We start from the raw sequence: 12293 nt of genomic DNA on the forward strand, positions 1-12293 counted from the left end.
CGTTGTTTCATTTCGTTTAGTTTGTCCGCGATAAACTTCATTTCGACCGTGGTAATATCGGCAACAAACCGTTCGTAACAGACAGTATAAACTGCGAATGTGCACGTACGGCACCGACATTACCGCCGTCTGACAATGTGTGTTCGCATATAATTGCTTTTTAAATAGTCCGGTCGATTTTCTCTCTCGTCGTATTGCAAAATTTGTTGCCATCGCGCAATATCCACAATCGATCTGGTTATTATCATCAAAATTTTAAATCGCCGGCACGCTGTTACGCACCGTGTTGCTAGCAATGTTTTTTAGACGTCGTCTTTTTTCCCCCCACGAATATTCGACATTTAATAGTCGGTCGTGTGTTGTGTTCGGGAATTAGTTCGACTCTCGAACATAGCGGAATATCAGTCATTGTCAGGCGATCGTCGATAGAGCGGAAAAAAAAATTCGCTCACCGTCCTCGCGAATGCGCATTACATCGAACGAAATCATCGAGTAAAATGCAGGCGAATCGAATTGATTTTATTTCGACATGTAGAGCGCGAATGACACGTTACTTAAATTCGAGTGAATGAATAAAATTATTTTATTAATACTATGACACACAAGCAACTGGGTCTGATTGCTGAAATTACAGGAACTCTTTCACGCATGCATTGTATATTAGATCAATATTATAGGTAGACGTAGCAGAAATGATAATGACGCGTCGGGATGAAATTGCGCTATACATATATAGTCGATTGAAAGACGGAACGGGGTTAAAAATCTCGAAATATATAAGCAGCTCCACGCCGAAAGTGCGCTCGAAGTGAAAAACTGGCGCGATTCAACGCGGCGTGAAATTAAGTGGTTTCGCGGAGATTAATACCGGCCGATTACAGTTAAAAATACGTTTTCTACGAGAGCAACCGACGGGGGCCGACATGACCGTTCGCGTAATTATATTCTTTTTTTATTATGCAAATGAGGGCAGGGGACTCACTTGCGTGCGGATATCGCTGAACTTTGCGGTCGCGTGCGAATTTCTTTGTAACGACGACGTATCGTCCACCGTTATTAGCGGCGCGGCTTATCAGGGGAATAAGGTATATGATTGCATAACGATTCTGGGGTGGCTCTTTTTCTCTCGAATGGCTTATTGCACGCCGTGCACCTATATATTTTCGTATGTGGTTGATAACGGTCTCGACGATCAATCACTGTGGTAACATTCACGCGTATCGCCGTATGTATATATTTTTTTCGTATGTATTTTTTCGTTTCCTTCTTTCTTCTTCGCGGCACGATGACTAATTCCGGTCGAGTTTGTAAAAAAGACGGTTGCACTCCCTATCTAGGGGCGCTGATACGGCGAGTGCATCCGGCCGATGTATTATTCAACGGACTTTTTTCATCCGCCAAGAAAGTAATGCCTATCGTAAAGTTGACTGATTGGGGAACAAGGAGGGCGAAACGCGCGCCGCGAATACGCCGATAAAAAGCTCGGGTATAACGTACAAAAGAAAGAATAATGCATTCGCATATTCCCGCACGGCTTTATGCATTGCGTAGGCGCGGTTGTAATGCAGCAGTCTGACACCGGCATCTCTTTTTTAAAGCCCTACAACACATGTCGCGCTATTAGTATATGTGACACCTTCTCTCGCGCGTTTTGCTATTTTTCTTATCGTTCTATTAATTTAATGTGTCTCGCACGTAATTGCGGGTGTTATTATGTGCGTAATCTGGATGGAAATGTAATGTTCCTTTAAAAGAAAGAAAGTTGTTCTATTATATAAACTCTCTATATTTAGTTGAGTTATTTTCTTTAGCTAGATTTTTAATTTAAAAAAGTTAATTTTTGATATGCTAATAAAAAGTATATTAAAAGTTATATATACATCCATATATATACATATATATTGACATATATGTGGATATATATATATATATATATATGTGTATATATGGATGCAAGATATTTTTTGAATATTTATTTTATATATATATATATATGCAAGATATTTTTCGAATATTTATTTTATATATATATACCTGTATATATATATGCAAGATATTTTTCGAATATTTATTTTGCGTGAAAATAGCTTCGACTCGATAAAAACAAATGATGAAATAATCGATGATGATGATGATGACAATCACGGAATAAATTTGTCGTGCCAATTACGTCGCGGAAATTTTATTTTATTTAATAATATTTATGTTAAATTATCAGTGTGATTTGTATATATTGTACTTTAATGATCAACAATCAGTGTGAAAATGGAAAGAAAGGAGATGAAAACTGTAAAACGAAAGCAAAAACAGAAAAAACCCATAAAAATCGCTGCTCTAGTTGTCTCTGCTATACAAGATCTTTGCGAAACCAAAGGCTCTACATCCAAAAGAATCGAGGGATATATTAGTTATGCTTCGAGCGTACCTGAAAAACGCATTAAACAACAAGTGAGCGTAGTTAAAGCGTTATTTCTGATAAATTTAAATTCGTCATTTTTAAATCTATAGTTATTAAATTGAAAAGAGGAATTTACATGAAATCATGTATGTATTACATATCTCGTAATGTATGTGTACAATGTTTGTGATTTTGACCAATTTTTAAAAATCTTAACAATTTCGATGCAATATTGTCGTTTCAAGTAAAAAACAACAGTGTTGATTGAAAAATCAACGATAAAAATTTTTTTTGCACATTTCTATTTTCACATATCAATCACTGTCACAGACATGCGTATGTAAAGTGCGTACGAGTGTCAAGTTCGCGTCAATTCCGTAAATCGTTCTGAATAACGATTTTTTTTATCGGAAGAAATCCAGAAATTTGTTGCAGTCGTTTTCTTTGAGGTAGAGAAAGAAAGTGCTGCATACAAATCGCATTTATATATTCAATGATTAATGCTTGACAAGTTTATTGCGCGCGCGCTTGCGTTCTCACGTAGATTTATTTCATCTGTCCGAGTTAATTATTATCGCGATATATCTCAGGTGAAGGCGGCCTTGAAACGAGGTGTCGAGCACGGTATTTTACGAAGAGATCGCGGTCATTATTTTCTCCCGACTGGTGACGAATTGGATCGCGCGAATCGCATCGCCTCGCGATTCGCGAGATTGCCGACGCCCGCAAAGTCGAAAATCAATCGTGCCCTCAAGATAAAGAACCGCAAGGGATCTCGAGGAATTGGTAATATAGCGCGAAAGAGCAAAAAAGTTGAGAGCACCCCCTCTGTCTCGGCCAGTTCGAGTTTGACGGACAAAATTGCCGACGATGCCGTTTCCGTGATGGAGTGAAATTATTTAGCGGAGTCTCTGTCTCTCTCTCTTTCTATATATATATATATATATATGTGCAGTTCTTGGAAAATATGTTTTCTCACGTGACACGTTATTTAAGCGTATCCTGTTCTTTGTAATGCGTGCTTGTTTGCGAGTGATTGTCATTAATTTTCCATTAAACTGTGAATGCAAAATCGATTTACTGGGGATATATTGATTCTATTTGTATGTAAATACGGTGTGAGTCGATTTGAAAATGTGTCGTATCAATATTATATTATTTTGCATAGCAAAAAATTACTAAATGACAAAAAGATATCTCATCTGCAAAATAGCCCTCTACTTTTAGTAAATAAATGATCAACAATATCCAATTTGATTGCTTTATACTGACAATGAGATTTTAATGTCTTTCGAATAAATGACAGTTTTAGAGACGACGGGGCGAGAAATGAATCAATCGGTTTCTATTACAACGATATATCGTCTTACCCGTGTCTCGATTCCGGTGTCCTATCGCTTCCGCTCGTCCGCGTTGTGGCAGAATTAAGTGAAATGAGGAACGAGGTTTTTTCGTAAATTGCACCGGAGGCGGGACGACCATTTATAAAAGTTAGGAGCTTCTTACCCCCCCGGACCGATAAACTTAATAGCTTTAGAAATTTACGGGGTTTGGCATGCTGAGGAGAAAATTTTGTTGAGCGCCTCTGTTTTCTTACGATCGATCGTCCGCTAGTTTTTCCTTCTTGTTTTATTGGATACATCCGCGCCATTACGCTCGCGAAATAATTTTGTTCTCGCTTCGCCGTCTTGCATCTCTTTCTCTCTCTTTTTCACACACTCTCTTTCTCTCTCCTTTTCTCTTCTTCTTTATATGTGTATACGCGTCTCACAATGCAATATCTTCGATGGAACATATTTACGGCGCCGTGACGGCGGACTTAACGACAGGTTGTGTAAGTTACGTTCTCTGTGACTAGGCGAGAAAACGCAATATGAGTCGTAAAAGACGCGAATGAAACTCGTCGATAATATAAACGCGATAATACAGTGTCGCGTATCGCGTATTGAATAGAAAATCGGGTAATTACGATCGATATATACGTTTGCACGTCGTAGTTATAATGTTGCTATAGCTAATGTTCGCTAATGTTCGTTACCCGATAATGCATGTATTAATTCGATGCTGGGATTGAATAGTTGTGTAATTAATTTAATGACGATACATCGTTTATTTGAGAAATCTTTCCTGAAATTTGTTTGTCCTCCTCTCTTCCTAAAATTAACTAGAATAATAAAAGCTGCTATCAAGATAGGATGCATTGGATAAACAAGTTTGTCGGTAAAATAAATCTGTATATAAATGAGAGACAAAATAGTTTTCCTTAACTTCGATCTTTTGTCATTTAATTTTATTTGCTCGTAAATAATTCTCCACGTCAGATCTTTTTTTTGCGGAATGCACGTAAGTTATATTGATGGTTCGCTTGGAATTTTGGAAGCAAACAAGAATACAGTTGGTGTTTCGCGAATTTGTTTCGAGACGACTGGTCTGGAATTCCGCCGGGATTCGATTAAATTCCGTAAGAGAAATGGTTTTAGTCTCGACGGCCTATAATCTCGAAAGCATAGTCGAGCTATGAACAACGGGTATCCTGGGACAATTCGAATCCGTTTAAATGATAATTTGAAAAGCTAGTTGGCACCTAAAGCTCTCGCTATATCGGTGGTGACCCACGTAATGGCCAAACTGAATAGGTAACATCGAGAAACTGAGGATCGCGCATATAACTCTTTACTGACTAGTTTGCATATACAGCCAAACTAGTCTGTTAGTATAAAAGTATTCTGAATACATATATTTATGATTTAATTAAAATAAATGCAAAAAAGAGAATTTTTTGAAATTGTACTCGCGTAAACCGGAACTAAGTATGTTATTCATTTATGTAATCTATTCTAGATTTAATTTTTTTGTCGTGTATAATTTGGGCTGTCATTTTTTTATGAAAAAATATTTCAAGTGAAAACTAAACTAAATATATATTTACTAGGTACTACATATGTACATTTATCGTAAAATCAACGTAATTTTGGACAATTTCGCAATTTCGTTGGGATAAAACTAGGAACGTTAGAAAGAGAAATTATATTAATAGTTCTTAACAATTGTGGTTTTAATGCTTGAAACTCTTAATTGTTTTTTGTGACTCGATAGAAGGAGACATGAAGCTATTCTCAAATTTCGCTTACGCGGCGTGGAATGCATGGCAATTGCGGAAACGTAGCTAAGAGAGATTGAGATTTTCTCGAGAGTGTGTACGTATCAGCGCGAAAAGCGATGGGATTTCGCTGGACACACTATAATTGTAAGTTGCGCGACTTAGTCGTATCAAGGAGTCTGAGTTGAACGCTGTTAGTGCAAATTCCGCCGAGCTTCGCGGTTTCGCAATTGCAATTGCGTGGCTCGCACCGAGCGATACAATCCCGACTGACCCATCCCGCGAAAGGAGGAGAGAGAGAGAGAGAGAGAAAACGATACTACCGTTCTTCTGCATCTAGGAAATCGGAGAATGAGATGGAAACAGTTGCGACGGATTGTAAAGGTATCTTGAAAGTGGCGGTTTATAGTCGCGGTTTACTACTGGCGATTGCTTGAATTAATCGTTTTCCTCAGTTGCAATGTATATCTCAGGATTTCGCATTGTTCTAGAGGAAAACACAAATTAAGTTCTCTTACACAACATTAGAGAACAGTGCGCGATCTTTCCGCTTACGTTTTATGCATTTTCTAATAATCTTTTAATTGCCGACGAGTATTTCACTACTTTATTCGTATTTAATTATTTAACGTTAAAAAACATCAGACTAATATTTTTTTTATTATTTTTATAAATTTTGTATTATTATATTAAATTTTTATATAGAACACACACATATATATAAACTTAATCAGATTACATGAATTTAGAATGAGAATAAATGATATATTTGGTAGAGTATTTTATACGCTGCTTTTCACGAATAAAAATACATTTTATTATTATATTCTGTACACGTTTTTACAATATTAATGGAATTTTACAAAATTTCCAACGTTGCTGTAGCATTTCATATTTCTTCGGATAATATAATATAATTTAATATAATATAATCACACACACAATAATTCCTGCAAAAAACTGTATACATAGGAGACATTTATCTCATTCTCATACAGTTCGTAAAAGCTGATGGGTTAGAAGTGAATAGTATCGAAGCAAACCTTTTTGTATCGACGATAGTTCAAATTCATTGTGCTTCGCTCGGCATGTTTACGTGATGGTCATCCGTAAGCGGTGGAGTGTTTGCACTAGTCATTGCATACGAACGAGATCCGTTCGATAAATTCGTGCGGCTTATATGCCCAGACCGAAATTATCTGTCGCGCTTGATTAGAGAAACTGTTTTTTTTGCAGCAAATCGGCGAACTATATTGGATTTAATTAATCGGTTTATAAATTCTCTATTGGTATAAAATTTATTTTGTCGAATGATTTTATTCACACATTTTTTGTGTAAACTAAATATTGAAATTTTTTTGGTAGATTTATTACTTATTTATTGCTCCAATACCCTGTTAATTTATCTATAATATAATTTTATTAAGAGAATTTATATAATTTGGCTTTTATAGAATTATATATGATTATGACATCAGCAATTACGTTATTTGGCTGAAACAATGCAATGCTGACCATTTGGAATCCTGTTGCATGCAGGCGCGTAAGACAATGGTCTAACACATTCGCATCTCACAGATGTTTGTAGAATAATATAGGATATTATGGTAACAAGACACATTCAGTCGCAAAACCGCATGCATGCATTTCAATGCGTCATTATATTCGCATTAAAACTTAAAATTACAGTGCTGATAATAATTTTCAGTTTATCTGACAGAAAAACAGATTTTAATTAAATATATATATATATATTTTTTTTTAATTTCTCATTTTAACATTCAACGTTTCTGTGTTTTTGGCAAGTGATTTTTTGATTTTTGCTAGAAGAAAATTGGAATTTATATTAACCATGTTGTTTACAAACAACTCTGTAAATTGCGGAAATGTTTCATTCGCAAATTATCACGAGATTAGATTTTCTTATAAGCAGCGATGACGACGCACAGCTCGTTGCTCACAATTTTCGCCTGAAGTCACAGAAGGTATTAGTTTGAGTTACAGAGAGTGCTATATAGCGTCTTCGAAGTTGCAATTGCACGTTGCAGAAGCAACGTAATAACTCCTATTGCACATGGGACACGATTGCCTCGTACTGTTCCGATGTCCGCGAGATAGAATATACGGAGACATACCCTTGACTAGAGATGAACCGATATCTCTAGCTGTAATTGTGCCAATTAATTATACACGGTTTATCCACGATATACTCTACACATACACACACAATAACATATATACACAGTTTCTAGTTATCCATCACGTTGCAAAACGCATTAATGGTTTTAATGATATATATATAATTTACATACAATACGTACAATTATTTCAAATTGGTACTTTAGCATTAATTACTCGTGAATTAATTAATGTACGTCATAAGAGAAGAAATTTAATATAATCGGATTCTCGACACACGACACAAATTATATATATATATATATATATATATAATGCATCTCTCTATTTAATTTTACGTCTGCGAATATTGGGAGCACTCGGGTTTAAAGGGCGTGGAAATACTGTCGTTTGACCATTACGAGATGCGTGGTCTTGGAAGCGGCTCGTTGCATCCGCAATCGCGCGTATTAATCGATTCCCTCGGGAATACATCAAGCAGAAGACGGTTGGAGACCAAAGGGTCACTGTGCACCTCGTGTGCGAAACGAGCCTTTGGAGCAGTAAGTCGGCCAAACGGAATGCATGACGTTTCTACGATCCATGATGCCTTTTGTGTGGCAGTACCCACAGCGTCAATGGTACAATCCTCTGTATATGCATATACATATATTCAAATGTATACCGACGGTAAATGTAGAAGGCAAATGTTTCTTTTGAATCACCCTGTCACATAATACGCGCTACGCTAATGCCTGGAGGCATTTGTGTATATACAATATATTTGCATATTGAGCTGAACGAAAATCAGTATGGCACACTGATGATCCTTTTTATGTATTTCGACGCGAGATATGACTTTGACGTAAGAGAGTATTTTTCAAGTAAATTCTATATTATCAAGAGTATAATCATGAAAATTACGTACAATGGAACATCGAACGGATCCATTATTTATCTAGCATTATTGATGCTCCCTTACGCGATTATGCATCGCCGTTTTAGTGGCCAGCATCTCGATTAAGTACGAGATGTAATGCGCTAATGTAGAATAAGTACGACGAAGAGCAAACGAAAAGCGGATGATAACAATGAAGCATACTGCTCGTTCGCGCGATGAGATACGTGCAAAGCGGACCGTAAAGTGAGGCGAGTAAACAGTAAAGCAAGACGTGCAAATATACCGGAATATTCCAGCCTTATTTCAGCCGGCGTGAACTTTAGTACAATTAATGCAGGCTTCAATCGTTTACATTCAATTTACAATATTTGGATAATACATACTTCCGTGGCTCGTTAATGCAAATTATTTACGCGATTAGAATACATATATGCGCTAGGCATAATGTATAATCATTCCGTTTTCGAATACAAAGGGGCACGAGAGCATCATAGAGGCGAACATATATTTTCACGTATAATTTCACGTATGTGGCATGTGCGTTGTTGCGTAGATATCGAGTAAACTCTCGAGGTTCGCGCGATGGTAAGTGATTACACCACGAGCCATGTAATTATTTAATTTGTGAGATCAATTTCGCAACAGTTGACGTTTGTATTGCTCGAGCGTGCACTTTAAAGAAATCAATATGAGGTAGTTGTTATACTGTCGGAATTGTGCGAGCTATATACGATTGCTATTAAGTGGATAAAGTACGCAATCTACAGCTCAATATTTTCTCAATCTCTGCGTGCAAACAAGATAATCGTGACGAGCGTCAATAAAGAATGCATAGCTTCGCTATTACGTATATTGCCTCTTAGCCGAGCGCAGAATTCTCGCATTATTTTCAAAAACTATAGCTGCGTCTATCAAGTCTTTCTCATACTTACGGCTTCATGTAACTAGTTTCTGCAGCGATAGAACCATTACTCTAAAAATACTTTTCATTGGACGGACTCAGCTTGACATTATTAATTACTCAAACTTTTTACTGATATTATACGCTTGTTTTTATTGCTATAATAAAAATACGCATTTAATGCAAGAGCAATAACAGACGCAATTCGATCGTATTTATGATGCAGCTCAAGGAATTTCGTTCACATAAATGTTCCAACGATCTGACAGCTTTACGGACAAGCGAGAAGCTCCATCGAATTTAAACTTCACGGATAAAGGGTATATATTTTATAGGATACTACCGTTTTAGAATATATTTATGTGAACGAGTTTGTTTGATCATTTCACATCAATGATTATCATTCGTTTTATTGATAAATTTATGAAAAATTAAGTACTTGTTTAATTTCTCAGTTAAAAAAAGTTCTATTATACATTCCAGTTATGTATTGGAATTTTTGATATACACATATCTCATACATGTTTTTTTTTTTAATAATCGCCGTTTGTTGTCCGTATTTCGGATTCCCAATATCTCTTGTTTCCTTTTCCCTTTCCGGTGTGCGACGCGACTGAAATTAAAGCATTCCGGAATAATGAAGTTAAGGGTTGCGGCACATTTCCGCATTTCCCCTTTAGTTCCCAGGGAGGAAGCTCGCCGGAGGACAAAGACAGTGTCGCGGCGAAACGGAGAAAAATAAAGCCGGAGGTAGGAAAGAGGTAGAGGAGAGCAGGCACGTCCTTTCGACCCGAATCACCCCCTCAACTCACCCCCGTTGTGCCAACCGCCAATGGCCACGTTCCGCCCTGAACACTGGTTAGCACTGTCGTGCACCCCTTTTCTTCCCTTCTCGACCCGCGAACAAACACACGCGAGCGTGTACGTGTTCACGCGGCATCTGTACGCGCGCACACATGCGCGCGGATAAAATGGCGTATTCACTAAAAGGGTACGAACACAGAGTACGAGCGGGTACAATGCGTGCTCGTCGAGGGTGGTATTGCGGGTAAATGGACACGGATTCTGGTCGAAGACGTCGGTACAGCGTATACGGGATACAGTACAAATCGGAGCTTGCACATGTTGCCCTTGGAACAAAAAAAATTGAAACTGTTTTTTTTTATCTATTCGATAATACGAAATCTATTATATCGTAAATGAAATGATATCTAAATATTTTTCATTTTTCTGTCTCTTAGATCGATAGTGCGCGCAAAAATACAATTTGTGTTTTAAAATACGCTTTATATTTTATATAATTATTAAATACGTTTGGGCTAGATTGCGTTCTGTCATATAATGAAGATATAATTCTCGCGGTGAATTGATTCAAATAAGTATTTAATGTCGCGAATAGAGATGTGATAGAGCATTTAAGAAAGAGCAGGGAGGAAACAACGTTCGATTGCGGCACGTTGTAATATATAGTTTCACTCACATACACACACCAGGAAAAGTACCCGCCTCCTAAATTCTCTTAAGCCTGCTGAGTGAAAAAGGGAAGACTGAGGAAGAACTCTCTGATTTGATAATACCCTGTGGATTTCGCGGTGGGTTTGGAACACGATGTTTCTTCGTGATTTATTCTGTGATCACGTGCATTGCGAGCAAATGAATTTTTATGAACCATCACTGGTCAGTATTTCCATGAAGATTTAAACGGTAAGAAAGCATTGGTCTTCGTGTTCGCGCAAAATCAACGCTAAATATTGCTCCTTACTTCTGGATTTTATCAACAATATACCCACTTCTTTGTGTACATTGAAAATACGGACCGGTGCTTTCATTTCATCGGTTCGAAGATTCGATTTAAGTTCTTCTCTAGACCACTGGGACTCTATTTAATGTAAAATCACGATTAAATAATAACAACTACGCGCTATTTAAATACTTTAACCAAAGCTTTTAAAATCTGTGTTTCTTTCTTACACGTGAATCCTTTCCGACAGTTTCATTAAAAATTAATGTTTAAATCTGAAGTTTTGTAGAGAGGAGTTAACTATCTCGATTTTTTTTTATACGCTGTTAAGTGTTCATGAATTTGAGAGTCTCGCAAAGTGCTGAAATATATCTGCGCAGGGTTTTATACTAAGCTTGTAAAAATGAAAAAAGTGGCGCGCTGTTCGCGCGTTGAGTGACTTCATAATTTTGTATATGGCTTAATCTACTGAATATTAATATGTCACTAACAAAGATACAATGTATTTCTCGTAGAAATGTGCAGCGATGTAATTATGTAATGATATGCAACGCATAATTATATATCATAGTATAATTTCTTTGCATTTTTTTTTTCAGAAAATATAAATTATAATATTTTAATGCAATGATAAAAAATTGGACAATAAAAAAAGTCAGAAATTTTAATGGAAATAATATTTAAGAAAAATATTTTTCTAGAAAATACTTAAATTACAAATGATTCAATAAATAATAGTATCTATATTTTACACATGGCTGATAGAAAAATAGCAAACAAAAATAGAAAATGATAAATGTGAAGCTTCAAAACGGAGCCATCTTTATCTTAAACCGCAATACTTGGTGAAATAGAAATGAAGAAAAAAGCAGAAAAGCACTAAAAAGTAAAGTAAATTCAATAGATGCATCGGCGCTTCACGAGAATTACATTTTTCATTTTATATACATAGTATATATTTTTTCATTATAAGTATGTACATATATGTGTGCATATATGTATATAATGTGATTATAGAAGTTAGACATTATTTTTCTCCAATTTTTCATGTCATATTTATCCATCGGTCTCATAATTTACACATATATAGGATGGAGGGTCAGAAAATAAAATATTAATTCTAATGTAGTATGT

At 36.3% G+C, this 12293-nt stretch overlaps 2 protein-coding genes across 4 annotated transcripts in view; both read left to right on the forward strand.

The window, feature by feature from the left end:
* Window positions 1-12293, forward strand: part of LOC114941005 (TWiK family of potassium channels protein 7) — a 213194-nt gene that overhangs the window by 36370 nt on the left and 164531 nt on the right. The window lies entirely within an intron of this gene.
* LOC114941007 (uncharacterized) lies at window positions 2266-3291 on the forward strand. The gene is made up of 2 exons (XM_029315827.1): window positions 2266-2448; window positions 2989-3291. The coding sequence occupies exons 1-2, from the start codon at window positions 2266-2268 to the stop codon at window positions 3289-3291; spliced, it is 486 nt and encodes a 161-aa protein (XP_029171660.1).

Source organism: Nylanderia fulva, unplaced genomic scaffold (assembly GCF_048542155.1).
Source record: "Nylanderia fulva isolate GAGA-0341 unplaced genomic scaffold, ASM4854215v1 Scaffold10, whole genome shotgun sequence".
Lineage (NCBI taxonomy): Eukaryota > Metazoa > Arthropoda > Insecta > Hymenoptera > Formicidae > Nylanderia > Nylanderia fulva.

Coding starts and splice junctions, on each gene's coding strand:
- LOC114941007 (XM_029315827.1), top strand. CDS start 2,266: ATGGAAAGAAAGGAGATGAAAACTGTAAAACGAAAGCAAAAACAGAAA. Junction 2,449..2,988: donor AAAAACGCATTAAACAACAA/GTGAGCGTAGTT, acceptor GATATATCTCAG/GTGAAGGCGGCCTTGAAACG.